The 18125-nt window shown below is 40.5% G+C and overlaps 1 protein-coding gene across 1 annotated transcript; it reads right to left on the bottom strand.

The window, feature by feature from the left end:
• Positions 1-2218: 2218 nt before the first annotated feature.
• LOC109037326 (uncharacterized) lies at positions 2219-15429 on the bottom strand. The gene is made up of 3 exons (XM_019051924.2): positions 15002-15429; positions 7119-7189; positions 2219-5703 (listed from the first exon to the last, which is right to left on the bottom strand). The coding sequence occupies exons 1-3, from the start codon at positions 15032-15034 to the stop codon at positions 3900-3902; spliced, it is 1908 nt and encodes a 635-aa protein (XP_018907469.2). The 5' UTR covers positions 15035-15429; the 3' UTR covers positions 2219-3899.
• Positions 15430-18125: the final 2696 nt, after the last annotated feature.

Below are 18125 nucleotides of genomic sequence, written 5' to 3'. Positions count from 1 at the left end.
GACACGATTGTAAATGCAACCCAGGAAACCCTTGAGAAGTAAAAATCGCAGCCATACGTTGTGACTTAGAAAACCAGAGTGCCTGCGATTTTTGGTGTATGCAACGCGGATATCTCAAGAACACGCATAGTTGCACTCAGACTTAAACCACGCCTAGCAGAGAGGAATTAAGCTACATCCGCTATTGCCAAAATCTGAGCAATTTAATTTCTTACAAGAGAACGTTTGTGCGAATTATTTTGGAAACTTGAAGGGATTTGCTTCGTACCGTGCAGAAAATTCACTGAAATTTGCACAAAACTCCGCACAACCGTATTCATACAAGTTTCCTGACCAGAAAATCTCACTTAGTGGGTCATTCAGCGGTGCGGCGGGCGGCGCGGCGTGCTGCCGGCGCGAAACGCGCGCTGACGCCTGCAAACCTAACAGGGATACTTCACGCATTGCGCAATGCGTGAGGTATCCCTGTTAGGTTTGTAGGCGTCTATGCGCATGTAACGCTGGTTGCCCGTAGGCCGGGACGCGGAGTGCCACGTCGCTTCAAGCAACTATTTCACGACAGAAGTGTTATAAGAAATTCAAGGCACTCTAACGTATCAAGAATGACATGCATCCTTTAAGAAAACAGAGCTATACTCGCAAAATAAATCAAGATAAAATTAAATAGCCCAATTAAATTTGGCAATAACTGGTGTGCGGCTTGTTTCATTTCTAGGTAACGCGGTCCATTTAACCATTGAAGAAGACTCAGTATCTAAATTTTACTGTTTGTAATGGCAAAATGTGTCACTCGTTGTATTCATTTGTCCTTGATGCGCAAAACTGAACTCTTTGGATTAATTTTAGCTATTTTTGTTGCGTGAGTGGTGTTCTGCGTGAAATTTGGCCGGGATTGAAGTGTCAGAATGTCCGAAAGCCGTGCCTTGTCAAGTGGTTCACAGACAATGCGTAAACCCTTTGCTGGAAATCGTCCGCTTGAAATTCACCTTCAATTTCACCGCATAGGCAACAATCGTACCAAAGAGCTCGAATAGTTGCATTCGAGAAACACTCATTTTCTTCTCTTCTTTCTTCAAAGGAACGAATTCGGGAAATTGACTATTATCCCACTATTTGTAAGTGCAGAGATATGCACAGATACTTGAAGGGATTTCGAGAAATAGAAACTAACTTATTTATTTTTGACTCCTTGAGTGCGGGAAAACGGGTTGATTGAAAATTCTTCTAATAAGGATAACGTCCACTACCGACTTAAGTATTACATTAAAAAGACGTAAAAATAAGTATGATATCCTTAAATATCATGATGATTTTTTATTCCGATATTTTTGCATGCTCTGTATCGCAATGGCTTGCGCGCTAACAAGTGCAGCTTGAGTAAAAGAAATAAAGTCAATTTCTTTATACAACGTATTAGTTCACCGTATTTGACGACGAATCCATTCGCGGCTCCAGATTTGCAGTGCGATTTCCACGCTCTGTTCCTTCGCTCTCTTGTTATTTGACGCCTTCTTGGCGCTGCTAACCCCCCCCCCCCCCTCCCCTCCGTCTAAATCTAGAGCTCAGGCATGAAAATAGAGGATATTAATACCAACACGCATCTGACTTAAATAAGAGAAGGTACCCAGATAAATTTTCCTCTTGAGAGACTGCTTCCGACAATCACTTCCGCAGACGCTCGGGAAAATGGCAAGAAAAAACGCTGCTCATTACGCGTCTCGCTAACTTACGAAGCAGTTCATAAAATCCAGCTAAAATTGAATAGGTAATTGTTACTTTAACGAGTAAGTTTAAGCGATTTACTTGAATAAATATATTAATAGTACATTAGAATCTCGAGTACCTTGTATTCGATCGCCCGCAATTATTCCGGATTCTTCGCGATTTTTTAATATATATATATATATATATATATATATATATATATCCGGAGAGAATGATTGTCAACAAGTTCATGGTAAAGCTGCAGTTGCTCAAATAAACAATGGCACAATCCTCTCTCAGAGGTTCCTTCTAAAATTGGTGTTTTAAGGGTATGTAACTTTTTTTTGCATAATAAGGATAGAACAAGTGAATACAATAATAATACTCTTTCTTTTTAAAAACTGCTGTTCACAGCAGTTCTTTATTTTACAACTTTTTATTCTTTGTACATTCAACACTTATAACAATAACAGTAATAATCGATCGCCAATAGTTTGACAATCATTTACTATATTTATGGTACAAAATAGTCTATGATTTCATGAGAGAAGTATAACAATCATCACAATGACTGCAAGTAAATGTATTTTGTGACGACATTTTTCTCAAAATTTCTCTCTATTCCTATAAATAACTCTTTATTAATGTCTGTTGTTTTTTTTTTCATTCTTTATCACGAGTGCATTATAAATTTATTTCTTCCTCACACGCATAGTAATTTTGCATTTTTCTAATGGATACGTCCGAAGATTCACTAAGCTATTAGACTTCAATCAATATTATCAACTAAATTGAAGGTGTTTTTACTAAAAGGAACTATGTTGCACAGAAACCCTATGAACATATAGTTCTTCAAGCATGAATACCTTCTTATAAGGCATGACCAAATTGTTTTCTGATACGACTCAATTTTCGTAAAACTGATTTTTCCCCCTTGTTTTTAAAAAAAAAAATACATTTGCAGCTGAACATATAGTAAACCTTAATATGAAGAATGAGCTCGTGCAACTTTTCTCAAAACATGTAAAACAGGGCTAAAGTTGGTCATTTTTTAATGCTTACACAGTGTTCTTTCTTAACACGTCAGAGAAGTTCTATCTCTTGGCATTAATATATATTGTGTGGAGGTAACGTTGCATGGTGGCAACGATCATGGTGTCAACAAACCAAAAATCTGATCATGGAGTCAACGATTGTTGACGTCGTGATCAGGCAGTAAAACGCAAAAATGGGCCCTGAGCATGGTGTCAACGATCACGGTGTCAACAAACAGAAAAATATCTTCCTTGTGAGTAAAATTAAAAAATTAAGTGTACAGGAGAGGTCTGGGTCACGTATAAATTTTAAGTGATGCCCTTAATAAATAGTTCGTTTTTTACAATATATAGGCTCATGTACTCATTCATAGTTAAAAATCAAATTGCTGCTTTTATGAATGAAAAATTTCACATTTCCAAGCCTCTTTTTGCTGAATTTGCCGTGCTAAGCAAAAACGCAATATAATCCCCGAAGTTTGTCACGAAGTTTTCAATGAAAAACAAATTTCAGAGAAAATTGTAAATATCTTTATCTCAGTTCTCAGAGATTTGCATACGCAATGTTATCAACAGTATCGAAAGCTGCAAAGAGGAATATTGATAGAATTCCTGAAAAATACATATTTTATTTGAGAAAATCTGGCATCGACTGATGCTCATATGTTATTTTTCCTTAGCACGGCAGGTTAATAGCGGCATGGTGTGCTTTGCGACATATCGATTGATCTGCCATTTAAACCTATTAGAATAGGGTCGATAGACAGGGTGTTCGCAACGAACACTTTAATAATCGATTCTTTACTACCACTTCAAATGGAGAGATATCAATAATCGATAATTCACGCCTCGCCTTTGCAAATTAGTGCGATCCAAGAAGCTACGCAGTGCCACCGTGCTAAGGAAGAAAGCCGTATGAACATTCGAGAGTTGCCAAATTTCCCTTAATAAACCATGTATTTTTTACATCATTCATGCATATTTTTCCTTGAAATTTTCAGATATTTAGATTAAATTGCGTACAAAATCGTCTGAAAATTTCGAAAATAATATTCGCAATTTTCCTAGTAAATTCGGTTTTTATCGGAGGAAACTTGGCAACGTTTGAAGGCTCATACGGCGTTCTTCCTTAGCACGGCAGAGTAGCTAGGTGGCAGCGTTTCACTCTTTCGGGACATAGCCATGAATTTGATGGATCCTATCTTTCAAATTGACAGAGTCCGATTGGTGATCAGACGCATTCCTACTAATACCTTCGGGCGGCATCTCCTTGGTTACCATTTTACTCTGAAGCCTGTGAGGTTCGAATGGTATCTCGTACTTTTGATTGATCTGCGTGTCGAACTTGTAGTCGGTGTTGGCCGAGTAGAGAGCCCTGCCGTGACCTATGACCTTGTCGTACGACTTGTGCGGGGACCTGAAGAACTCCTCGTGCGTGAGGATCATCGGTTTCAGCGGAATCAAATTCTGCTTCTCGATTTTCACCTCGTTTTGGTCTCGCTGATCCGGTGGCGGGGACGGCTTCGAGAAGGGACCGTTGACGTAGGAAACGTATTTCACCTTCTTCTTCGGCGGAGGCGGAGGGCTCGCTTTAAAGAACTGGAAGTCTGGCTCCGGTAGTTGCGGAGTGGGGTCCGGCTGACTTGGGTGGAAATTGGGTGAGTCACCATTACCTGGGGGTGGAATTGTGGTGTCGTGAGGTTTGGGTGGTTCGGGTGGAAACTCAGCCGACGGGAAGTTATCGGATTCGTCACTTGTCAACCCTAGTTGAGCTTTCAGTTCCTCTGACTGATGGACGTATTGGTAGTTGTCGTTGAACTCGTTCGGGCCCACGTCCGTGTTGATGTAGTCGTAATTGTCTTCTTTAGCCCCGTTCTCCTCCTCAACTTTGTCCTCATAGACTGGACTAGAATAGACATTCGTCGGGACTTCATACGTAATCGGTTTTACAGTTCCTTTCTGTTTGGGAGGCTCGTAGGTATCTGAATTTCCCGCGTTCTTACCCTCGAAAGGGAGATTTGGACCTGTGGGATGACTGTCTCCTTTCCCGAAAGGATACGAGGATTCCTGTGGGAAGTCAACGCTCGTAGGAGGCCTGAAGCTGTTCTTCGACGGGAACCGAGAGAGGGGTTTTTCGTGGTTGAATTTGTAGGGAAAATCGCTCGGGAGTTTCCCGTCCTTCGTGATGGTAGGTTTGGGTTTGCGGCGCGGTTTTTTAGGGGGTGGATCGAAGTCCTTAAAGTCATCGAAGTCGACGGGGGTGTCGGTCGGGAAATCGTCGTCGAAAGATGGAGGGGCAGGTGAAGCGAACTTGTTGGGTCGGCTATCGAATTTGTTGAAGTCGTGGAAGTACTTCTCCGCACGGACGGCGTGACCGATCCCGGTGGCTGGGAAAGAGCCACTTCCAGGTCCCCCATGGCCGTTCAGTGAGAATCTACTGAATTCCTTCCTGTACGGAGGCAACGGTAGATCAGTCGGTCTGTACGTCGGGCCATCATAGATTGGCGGACCACTAGGTCCTGGACCTGGTGGGGGTCCAAGCTGAGGAGCAGGTCCTGGACCCGGTGGGGGTCCAAGCCCGGGTGCAGGTCCAGGCCCTGGGCCAGGGTCCGAGTAAGCGTCATCGTAGTAGGGTCGATCCTCGACGGAGCCGGGTGGAGGGGGTGGTCCTTCACCCTCTGGTCGATCCTGATTGTAGTCTACGTTCTTGTTGTCGTTGTACCCGTTCCCTTGGTTCCCCTTTGGGGGTGGCGTGGGTGAGTCGCTGTAGCTCGGTTTCCCTGGGCCTGGATGTCGTGGATCGCCCGTCGCTGTGCATTTCACGTATGGCCTTATCGGACCGATAGGTATCCGGTAGTAGATATAGTGAGGAGAGTACGTGCTTTTATGGCCTTTCAGTGGGTAGTGGTGTATATGATTCACATGTCTGATTTGGGTTGGCACAACGATTATGATTCTGTGATGCCTGGAAAGTAAACCAGGGAAACATCAGAATGGAGGGCTAACATTTATAGAGGACGAATGAATGAGAGTAGGTATAAGGTACCTCTCAGAGGGTCTCTCAGAGAGCCTCGACTAAAGTCTGGAGATCAGTTGCAATTATTGTCTTTGAAGAAATATTAATGAGAGAAAGTCCTCACTTTTCTCAGGTGTTTCTGGGCCAGGTGAAAAAATTTCAAATTGAGCATAGGTTTAAAAGACTCCATGAATCAAATGAATAGCAGGTAGCGGATCTAAATTACCAGAGCGCCTCAAAATTGGAGACAGAGACGTTGACATTACGTCATAACCCTCAGTTAGAGTACCTATATTGAGAGAGTATGGCCACTGAGGTTACCACCTCTGATTGGCTCAGCCATCTTAGGCTGAATGGAGCCCTTAGGACCCAAAAATGGCGGACGCCATAAATTAATGTGATACAAAATGACTCAAAATGTAGTTTTCTTTGCTTATCGTAACGAGAAATTTACCCAAATGCTCTATTGCGACATCTTTACATATTTTTAAGGCTAATCGTGTGCAATTTTTGAGAAAAATTATCGTAGATGTAGTAAGGTTGGCAGCAAGTGCGGTTGGTGATAACCGTCAAAAGTTGGCAATGACCCCCCTCCCATCCACAAAAACCAAAATAAAGCACCGCCATTTTTGGGTCCTAAGCCTCTCCATGGGGCCCAGTGGCCATACTCTCTCAATATAGGTACTCTACCCTCAGTGCTAAGTGGAATAGAAGACAGCGCCGAAAAAAAGCATTTTCAAGCAACATAAACAGGAGGCTTGGAGGTCTAGTGTGGTCTTAATAGATTTGTCACTCTGCTATCATAGTATTTTTATTTGACAAAAATAAACGAAAATAACTATGACGTAAAATGGTAACACTTCTATCTGTAATTTTGGTACGCTCTAGAAATGTTTCTCCCATGCTAATCCCTCAATTTAAGGCATATTTCACACTTTTACTTGACACTATCGTCTCCATAGCCGACTTTGGCATATTTGAAGGATATTATACAATTTTTCCGCAAAAATTCCTCAATGACAATTTCAGCTGTTTCCGAGACTTCATACAAGTAAATCTTCAGGAATAATGTAGGTAAATATAACTTTTACAGGGTGGAACTCTCACATTACATCGAAATTAGAGAATGTTTAGAATATCGTGTGTTATATTTTTCAAAAATATCGCATTAGGATGCAGTTTGCTCTGAAAAAAGTTAAAAAGCAGAGTATCAAAACTGTAATGCATTTTCTTGATTTAATTTTTCTCTTCATTATATTTTACTTTGATATTGATTAATACAGAACCATTATGCATCTAACCATCTGAGAACCATACATTTGTCGATAATATAAATTATTTTTCAAAATGTGGAGACAACTTACGTGGCATGAGGAGAAAAATGTCCTGTAATCGTTTGACCTTTTACGACGTCATGAGTTATCCAAATCGTCATCTGTAAAAATAATTATTTCAAATAGAATTGGCTCGATATCTCACCATTACATTCTTTAGTAAAATCATGGCTGAATCTATGAGTGCCAAAAATCGCACTTTAGAAATCGATTTTAGAAAATTATCTTGTCACTTTTAATTTTGCAGGAAGGCGTATTTTCAGTGAATCCTCAAATTTACCTTCAAAATCATGAATATGCTGTTCCATGACAACTGAAGTCTAAGTAGTCATATTCCAATTAAACTCTATTTTGCAATAAGAAAACCAAACGTGGAAGCACATCCTTGCATACAGAAACTAATGGTACATACGTCATTTCTAAAATAAGTCAAAATTATAGTTCTTTTTTGCACAGTACCGTCCAATTAAGAGTCATTTGAGGGACGCGTCAGAATATTTCTCAACCAATTGCTCCGTTCAAAGGGTATATATTAAAACTCACTATTAAACTCAATGCAAGTAAGGCGCTTTGGAAAGAATTATATTTTAATATTTCCCGGAAAGTCATTCCTTTTTAATGAAATGGGGTCCTCCTTGAAAACTGATGAATAATACCACATTTTACACCTAATATAACTTTGATAATGATGGCCAATCATTTGTCACTGCATGTTCAAAAAACTTCGATTAACGCTGTGAACTTTTGTAAGAAAAAATATTTTATTGAGAGCAACGAGGCAACGTGGGAATGCTCATACGGCGTCGAGACATAACATGGGCTCTTTAAGCCCCATTTTTCGATGCCGCGATTATCCCAACGCGAGCTCGAATAATTGCGACTACGAGTATAGGCACGTTGCAGCTAGCTGGATTGAAGGTGCATGGCACTATGAAGATGACGCGACACTCGAACGCGCTCCCTTCCCTGGCTTGCGCTACGCTAAAATCGCTGCAAAACTAAAACAATGCGTTTTCTTTTGACGATCCCTGCCCAGTTTTTACCACAATTACAGGATAAATATGTATCTTAATTGCAACGAATCAGAAACTCGGACTATGTTTAAACGATGCAGCTGGGATTCTGAAACTTAATTCGCTAAAATTAATTTTGGTTTAATAAAAAGAAAACGGAACGAACGAAAATTCCGCGTCGACATTTTGATGCTTCTATTTGAGCTCATTTAAAAAACTGCAAAGAAACTCTTCAGAAAAACTGTAACCGCTCAACTTGTTGCGATATTGAATTTAAAGAGCGGTACGGGCGTTTAAAGTAGGCTACTACGCATTAGAAATTAATTTTTAAGACTGAAAAATATATCTTTAGCTTATCTCTTACACTCAGTCTCAGTGTTTTGTTTCTTATCGGGAGGATGCTTGTGAGGATGATTATATTGGAATTCATTTAAAAAATTGCAAGGAAACTCTTCAGAAAAACTGTAAGTAGGTTTTTAAAAACGGTGATCAAAATTAAAACATAAAAAGTGGTGCATAATGTTGCACTCAGCAATGAATACTTTAAGCTTTCTTTCGCGTGCACCCGTCGGCTTTTGAATCCATTCACCTCTGAAATAACTTGAACATGGTTGTTCTGCTAATTTTTACGTGTAGTTTTATTTCTGCAGTTGGCGGCCACAGGCCCCTCATCACTATATTTATCATTTATGTTTGTTTTCAATTGAAAATGAAGCGAATAGAAGGAGCCAATACTGTTCAGATCCTTCATCTCATAACTGCTTATAGAATCTCCTTTTCCGCACGACAGGGAAATCCGGCAAGGTGACGCCAATCTCAAAAACCAATCATCCGTCAAAACAAATCCGGAATAATTCTTCACAACTGTGTCTGTGGACTCGCATTCAAGCATTTCATACTGTATCTGGACTCATCGATGAGCTACGCTTACAAATCTATGCCTTCAGTCATAACATGGGTCTCCCCTTAGGAAACTATTGAGATCAACGCGTCATAGTCGATCATGCTGATTTGTGACTGCATCTGATGATAACCGATTGACGCAGGTTGCTAAAAAAATGTTTTCATAGCGGCGAATCGTGGTATTCGTTTGCAAACGGAACAATTTCGCAGCTCCCATTTTCGTACTCTGTTGGTATTGCATGTAATTTTTGTATTCGGTGAGTAATTTTCGTGTAATCTATTTATGAGATGGAGGTGTCGTTGGGATGGGCAGAATGGGTCTTGTGCCTTTAGTGACCTCTTTTCTTTCATTATAAAATAATCCTGTTGCCCGACTTCAATTAATACACAATAGATACAACTAAACTAGACAAAAAACAAACTAAACAACTAGGAGCATTTGAAAGTCTTATACATAAAACTTCGCTTAAATTAATTTTTGAACTCGAAGGTCTGTTTGCCTGCTTTTTTTTATTTCCAGCCCCTCATCATCAAAATTGGACACGCTGACCAATTTCTTTTTATAGCTACCCTCGACGCTCACCGACTAAATTTGAAAATATTCAGTTTCATATTTTACTTCAAAACATTACTAATTCATTTTTATTTTAAAAAAACATGGCTTTACAGCTTTTGAAAGGATTCATAAAATTTTACACGATGTAAAACACAACATATCCATTTTTAATTTTAAGATGTTCGTGTGAATTAGTTCGCTGTGGGTTATGGGAAATGGTTAATGGTTTATCCATTCTTTCCAAGGTCGCTCAGTGTTTCAGTCGTCATTTTTAGGATCTGTTTAATTATCTGATGACAGTCAACTTTGCGACGGTGATTTATTTGGCATTTAAAGAAAATAAACCATTTGGCATCAAGACCTGACCGTGGACAATTGATAAGTTTGGCATGGCATAGTGTTATTGGCCGACAAACGTCACTTCCCGCTCAACGCGTTGCATTAGTTTAGACTGTGCAAAAATGACCGGATTGACGCTTGAATTTTGCACCAGTGTTTACATAATTCTGACTGTTGTGCAAGATCCTGGTATGAATGTTATGTACCCGCATTGAGTAATTAACAATGCACTTACATTTCAATATTTGTTTTTTTGCTGTTTTTGTCTATGCTTGTACTGTCTTGCATTAATGAAACAAATCGTTTTAAAAAAACATTTAAAAAACTTCGATTAACAGATCATGGATTGAAAAGAAAGCTACATGCACTAAAAGCAATTTTAGAGAGCGCAGACGGTCAAAAAGAGAGATCATACAATTCGTAACTGAAAATTTCTCAAACTACTCGCGTATAAATCCTTGCCGTAAAATTGGATTAGCGTGGTAAACATGGTAGGGCAAATGCTGACAACTTTGACAGTTTAATTTATATTTTAAGAAAAACAAATGATACTCAAAATAAGTAACCAAATGAGTTAAGTAAGACCAAATTAAAGCGTAATGTTCAGTAACTTTGAGTGTTGTGACTGGTTAGGTGCACACATAAGAGCTGACTGTACGCTCTGTTATCACTTAAATCATTTATCTCACGCTAAGAATTATGAACACTGAAACGGAGTGTAAGAAATGAGCTAATGATATATTTTATAGTCTTTAAAATTAATTTCCAATGAATGGTCCTCTACTTTTAGTGTTCCTGACGCTCTCTCATCCATATCGAAACAAGTTGAGCGGTTAAGGTAGCAGCTGGTATTTATTACACTTGGAAATCGTTAGTTTTTCTCGATTTCGCCTCGTTTTTTTCTATGCATTTTTCCCTAAGGCGGGTCATGAAGATTTAATAGAGCACATTTTTCTACACAATAACACTATGCTCTAGTATAAAAACACTTCTCACCTGATTTTGAATAGTCTAATCGAGGAGCTTGGAGGACAAAGCGCTAAGTGGAGTTTTCGAAAAAGTTGAGATATAATGATTGTAAGTAAAACTTGCCTTAATACATATGCTGCGGTAAAATTCGCTTCCAAATTCCAATTATTAAGCGTCAAAAAGAACGCTTGAACTCTTTTTTCACAATGACGATCCATGTGATTTCGAAACTTCAAACACGTATTTCTCGGAACAGCAAAAACTGCACTTATGTGCCTTATCCTCCAAGCCTCTCAATCGTGCTCTAAGACGTCAAGAGTAGTGGACCATTCTGCCACGATTAGGAAAAACGTTTATGCAGATTGTAATACTGCCAAATTCTTCCCGATCAAACATAAATTTTTGACGGTTTTTGTAAATATGTTTCTTCGAAAATTTCAGATACTTTAGATCGGAGTAAAATTCATTCCAAAACTGAAGGAAAAACATATTCTTAAGTTTCCAGAAAATTCTAATTCTCTCGATGGAACTTCAGCAACGTTCATGAATGCTGATGCGGTTCTTTTTCTTAGTGCAGTGGCATTGTGTGAGAAATGGCAGATCTGGCTGACGTTGACCTGTGAACCCGACGCTTCGTGATCAGACACTGTTTTCCTGAGCGTGATCTTGGCTCTTAAGCGGGGGCGGGGGTCGAAATCCGACCGAACAGGAGCAGAGGGCCCCGATAGAAAGTGAAACAAGGGGCTATGGAGTTAATTTTTCTCCCACAGATAATCAAGGGCACTTAAATGCCTTCAACCTCCTCGTGGTTCACGGTTAGACACACGGACAACATCAGGGAAAGAGTATTCGAGATCGACCTTTCGTGATTAAAATTGCAAACAAATACGAAGAGGGAAAGGATTACACTACATAAAACAGAAAAGACCAACAGCAAACAGAAAAGTTGACGATAGGAGGGGATCGGCAAGACATAGAGCTAGAAGATTGATGATGTATTAAAAGCTGCGAATATTACAAATATTTAGGAGTTCGAATATCCCAGGATGGAAAGATGGACGAAGCCATAAAAGATCGAAACCTGCATGGAAGGAAAGCTATTGTTATATGTTAAATAGGATTCTTTGGGATCAAAGTATCTCCAAAGAAAAAAAGAGATTGATTTATAACACCATAATCAAAAGAATTCTGACCCACGGAAGTAAAGTATGGCCCATGAAAGATCATACCCGAAAAATTCTTAAGGCAATTAAACTGAAATAGATTTCTGGCGAAGATCAGCCGGAATCTCTAGGAGAGATCACGTAAGGAACGATGGAGTGAGTGAGATCATGAACGCCGAGCAGAACATCGTGCATGAAATTATGACCAAATAGCTTGTCTGGTATGGTCATGTTCAAAGAATGGCGGATGACAGATATCCTAAGAAGGTACTAGATTGAGTTCCTCCTGGGAGTTGACGTAGGGGACGTCCAGCAAAATCGTGGACATGTGTCATTCAAGACGGAATTACAAGATGCCATTTACTAGATGACCTCTGTATCGATACACAAGAATGGCGATTAGGTGTGTCGCAGAGGGGACGCCGTAAAAGCGACTTTTATGTAAATATACACTACTTTAAACAGTAAACTTTTAACGTCAATCGAAACAAAATTAAATATAGTATAGGCAACACTCTGAACTGAAAGTGTGAAACTAAGACAAGGTAGGTGAACCAATCTCTCGAGAGGTACGCCGCTTGAATACGGGTATCCTGATCATGCATTAATTAGACCGAGTTTAGTAGAAAAATATCTACAGTAAAGGACCTGTATCAATGGAAGGATTTGACTGGAATCAATCAATTACTGCATTTCGAGTTGCATTGCATGCATTCAACCTAATTTTGTTTCTAATTTTTTATTTGGTTTTTTGTTAAGGTTTTCACTGCAATTATCTATAATGACAGAGTACCTTTAATTCTTCACTTATACATCAAACACAGCCCTTAGGCAAGAATAGTTGCCCCACAAATCACTTTCGCGCATCGGTGTGCAAAAACTTGACCGCAAAAGATACTAACTTCCTGAGTCAGTGTGCAGTGGCGTATGCCTGTTTTACGTACGAGATATCTCGGTAGTATAAACGAGGAATTGAAAGCGCTCTGTAATTTTGGATCCTAGCAGGAAAGTCCACTGTTGGCGCCGCGCAGCGTGTAAAGCGGGATGTGCCTGGACAGTCAAAACGCCTTCACATCCGTGCGTATGCAACATGGACATCCATGGAGCCCGAATAGTTGCATCCGAGAGTTAAAATAAGTGTTTGTCGCATTCGACACTAAGTAAGGGCGCTTTGTTTTTTTCTCTTTAAAAGTAACTTTATTCCAACGTTCCCTATTGTACCGATGAATAAACTATTACTTTTTTTGGCAACATTGTCAATTTTCCGAAAAATGCTTTAGCTGTTTAAATATTAATAACGACGTTACCGACCTAAAATGCGGACTGCGGCTTATATCCTTTCTTTCCGCCACCAGGAATCTACAGGTTCAGTAGGTCCTGGGTTTAAGTCCTAGTAGTGGCGACTTTTCAAGGAACTCCCGAGTGGTTCCGCTGATTTGGCTATTTTGGCTTTTTGAAATTCTACTATTTTGGCTAAAATCTACGTTTTCGCGGTTCTACCTCAGATTTCGACCAGGGCCCGAAAGAAACGTATCATGAGCTTCGAATATGATGCCAGGGATACCTAGCACGTAGCAATCTGGAGTTGACAAGTTTACCCATATGTGCATTAGTGTGCAATTCATTTTAAACTAAGAATCACTCAAGTGACTTGTGAGAACATTCAAGAATATAGCAAAGCTCTATGAATCCATTATATGTGAAGACAAGCTCTGGGTTTAGTCTAGAACTTGAATGAAATATGGGTCAAACGGGAGTTTTCAGCTATTTTGGGCTAAAAAGTTGGAAAAGTTCGAGTTTGAACTTGAGCCCGAGGGAGACGGTTGATCATATTCAACAATGTTACGTGCCTAGGTGTCCGTGACATCATCTTCGAAGCCCATGGCCCGTCACCTATGGGCCAAAGTCGAAAGCTGATGTAGAACTGCGAAAAACGAGAATGTTTTGCTATTTTGGGCTCCGAAGCCATATTTAGGTCCCTGTTTTGCAGTGAAAAATGTGAATATTAGCAAAACTCGATTATTTCTGGTTAATATGCATCGTCAACCGTCATATATCCAAAAGTTTCCCGATTCCGTGGAGATTTCGGCTCAAATCGCAACCCCTCCTTCACTTCGATTTTTACAAAGTTCATATTATAATCATAAAACCAAATATCTGTCATAATCTGTTGCCAATGGGTTCAGTTCCAGGGTTCATAGGTGATCATTAGTCAAAACGATGTCAAATTAACTTCTTTTAAGCTGCGGCATCGTTATCTCATTTGAGGGGCTTGGAGGACAATGCGCATAAGAACAGTTTTGGCTATTTCGAGAAATTCATGTTTGAAGTGTTGAAATTATTTGGATCCTTATGGCGGAAGGAAAGTTCAGACGCTTAAATATTGGAATTCGGGAGTAAACTTTTCAAAGCATGCGCATTAAGACTAGTTTTACTGGAAATGATTAGATTCCTAATTTTTTCAAAAACTACACTTATGCGCCATGTCCTCCAGGCCCGAGTTCGCCCATGTTCCCTGCATGTTCCCTGCATGTTCCCTGCATGGTCCCTGTATGTTCCCTGCATGGTCCCTGCATGTTCCCTGCATGTTCCTTGCATGTTCCCTGCATGTTCCTTGCATGTTTGCTGCAAGTTAAGGCACATTTGGATTGAGTTTATCAGAAAGGAACTAACTCTCATTAAGTTTAAACTGAGAAAAGGAGGTTGGAAGTTTTATTTAGACATAAGGCTCAATGCAGAAACTAAACTTTAACCTCGCTTTTCACAAACTAGTTTCTTTTTCCGACTTTCAGATTTAATCAGGAGAAAGTAAACTACTAGTGGAACTCAAAAACATTCTTAACTCAATTTTTTCGAAAATTTGAGTTGGTTCCTTTTTGATAAACTTGGTCAATTTTGCCCTGCTATGTCACATTCTGGGTGGAGCCTGTAGCTCAGTGAACTTTTAGTTTATGTTTATACTGCACTTACAAATGCTATCCATCGTGTGAACTTTGCGGTCATTTCCTGGCACGAAACTCATGAACCGAACAACGCGAGAAGGGCGAGGTGCCTCCGGAAGCGCGCGGAACTTCAGGCGGTGCACATAAACTCGAAAATCGGACAGGAGCGAAAAAGACGGATGGGTCCTGTAGCGACGCACTAGACATGGTACGGCATGCCAGGGGCAGGGCGAAACGGGATATGACCGGACGCCGCCGATGCACTAGTACCAAACCTGATCACCGACGTGACATAATTCACACATTAACTGATAATATAATGAAGGAATGGACATAATAACGATCGCCGGTAGACGGGGGACAACTACCAGGCACTTATTTCGAAGGCACGGAAAACGCCGCCTCGCGCCGGGCCGCCGACGTAAAAAATTTTCTCTGTCGCTCGTCGGAAAACCCACTCTTTCTCTCTCTCTCTGATTGTCTCATTTGGGCAAACATCGCCCCCTCTGAGATCGATCCGATGGCATGACTCGGATTTGATGTTTAGTCAACGGCGACAGTAATGAGTTTTGGAGTTTCTTTCTTCTTCCTCCTTTTCTTCTTTCCCGCGACGTGAATCCTACAGACTGAGGAGTCCCGAAGGGGAGACAGAGATGGACAGTTTTCGCGGAGTTCTTTCTCGCTCTTTTTTCATTTCCTTCGTTCCTCCGCGACTGCCGGCCCATCTTCCTTTTTCCGTTAAGCATCTGAGTATTTCGTGGACCAGCTCTTGCATAAGTTCTATGGCAATTACCTCATTTGAATTATATTTTGATTTCATCGCTCGACATTTTAATTGGGGCAGTTTGTCGTGCTGTGTTGAGAAGTTTTTCTGGCAAAAGTTCGATTTACGATATTAACACAGATGTTCCAAGTCGTAATTTACAATGAGCGAATTATTAAGTTCTGTAGTTCTTACAGTATACTTAACGATAAGAAAGGAGGGAATTAAAACATGGGTAAACAAGACTAAAACAATAAAAACACTAAAAGGCAGGACGTTTCTAGCTGCATGTTACCAGCTCATTCTCCGCTGCAAAAAACACAAAAAAATCAATAAAAAATTGAGTCACAGCCTGACCCCAGCCGTTTTCACGTAACCACTGGTAACCACTTCGAGAGTGCAGCTCATTATCTTACTCCTTATTAATATTCATGTCAAAGTTCCAGCGAATGTTTCAAGGGACAAAACTACCGAAAGGTGATCGAGGTGTCGAGGTGTTAAAGTGATAAGGTGTTAAGAATAACCTCAATCTTCCCAATATGGCCTGGTTACACGCTCAAATTTCCGTCAAATACATACATACCAAGCTGCTACCTCAGCGCACTAGAGCGCTCTGCGACTCCAAATCGCCATCGCAATCGATCCTCCCACAAATCATCGGGCAGATTACACCGTCTGATCTCCCCCTCCACTCCCTCTCGCCAACCTTTTACTGGACGTCCACGCCGCCTTCTTCCGGGAGGAACCCAATCAAATACCTTTCTGGGCAACCTACTATCTGCCATTCTCCGCACATGTCCATACCAAACCAGCTGCCTGGTTTTGATATCGTGCACAATATCTTCCTCAACTCCCATTATTTCACGCACTCGGTCATTACGAACGCGCTCTCTCCGCGAGATCCCTGCAGACCTTCGCCAAAAGTCCATTTCGGTTGCCCGTAAGATATCCTCGGAATTTCCGTCAAATTCCGATCAAAATTATGACCAAGATGGCGGTCAAGAGCTATCTAGATTGATAAGTAAAATTAATTAAAACAGTGTGTGTTGATTGAAATAAGCATGGAATAAGCACGGTTGTATGGAAATCAGATGAAGGATGAGCCCCACAGCTCCATCATCTACCATCAAATTTTTGCAGGCCGCAGAAATTTGATGGTAGACGGTGCACACCAGTCAAATTTGAGCGTGTAACCAGCACAATACAGTAGTCCGTTGCATGTTAGTTTTGGTCAGAGCTCCGGAATCAATTGGATCCATTATGCCTTTTTTCTCCATTGTTTCTTTTTTTAATCCACATTAACATACTCAGGAGTGGCAATGAATGATGATGATGAATGAGTAAGCAGAATAAAAAATGACCCAATTTCTTCCACAAAATTGAGGAATGCTGAGCCAATCGTGACAAATCGCTGCTGTGTAAGAAAAGAAAACAAGAGTGAGAATTACTTTTTTCACGAGATGCGAACGTAACGACAGATGTTCACGGTTAGTGCCCACACATCGTTGCCCCTCTGGCGTAAGGACTTATCTCGATTTACGCATGGGCCCCCGAAATCATGGCTTTATATGTAAAACAGAGTTCATAAGGAAATTGAGATACGCCCTTACGTCAGAGAGACGACGACATCAAGTGCCCAAAATCGATTGCACTCACAGTTTAGGCAAAATCAAGCCAATCCAAGATAATGATACCCAAATTATTCTTATCCAACCACACAAATCTCGCCCAGTTTAAGGGATTAGCCCTACTTTTATGTATTCCATCCGTGCCTTGCAATCACGTTCTCAAACCACTGATGATGCTTGCGTCTATAAAATAAACAGGGTGGCAAAACCTACCGTGCCAGCAGCCTGATTGTTGAAATTTATGTCGGCACGACAAGAATCGAAAATCGATATATTACACAGCGCAAATAGGGCTTTGTCTTGTCTTGCCTTGCCAACAAAGCTAGTTGAAGTTTCAACAAGCAGATTGCAGGCCTTTTTCTCGGTTATCTTAGGTCGGACAAAATCCATGACTGGAGAGGACAAATAGGGAATTGACTCCAAGGATTCCGAATTTCATGGTCCCCTATGGTCACTCCTTTACGTCAAAACTATGAAAACAGTTATTTCGTCGGAATCGGATAGTGCAGAAAATCCTAATTGATTTTTTTCGTCAATATGAGGCTCTTTCTGAGTACAGAGGAAATCGAATATGGCGACCTTGAAGGGACCGGCCTTTTTCGGTCGTTATAGCCGATAGTTGTTATAACAGATAGTTAAATTTTCACGCACTCACCTCAGATTGAATAGCAAAGAGTAATGCTGTGCTGGCGCCAGGGTATGAAGACGAGGTTTCCTTATTTGCAGAAGAAACACGACTATTTCTAACATTCTATTTTCAT

This window comes from Bemisia tabaci, chromosome 5, assembly GCF_918797505.1.
Source record: "Bemisia tabaci chromosome 5, PGI_BMITA_v3".
Lineage (NCBI taxonomy): Eukaryota > Metazoa > Arthropoda > Insecta > Hemiptera > Aleyrodidae > Bemisia > Bemisia tabaci.
The sequence above is the reverse complement of the archived record's forward strand: the minus strand, read 5'-3'. Positions and strand labels throughout refer to the sequence as shown.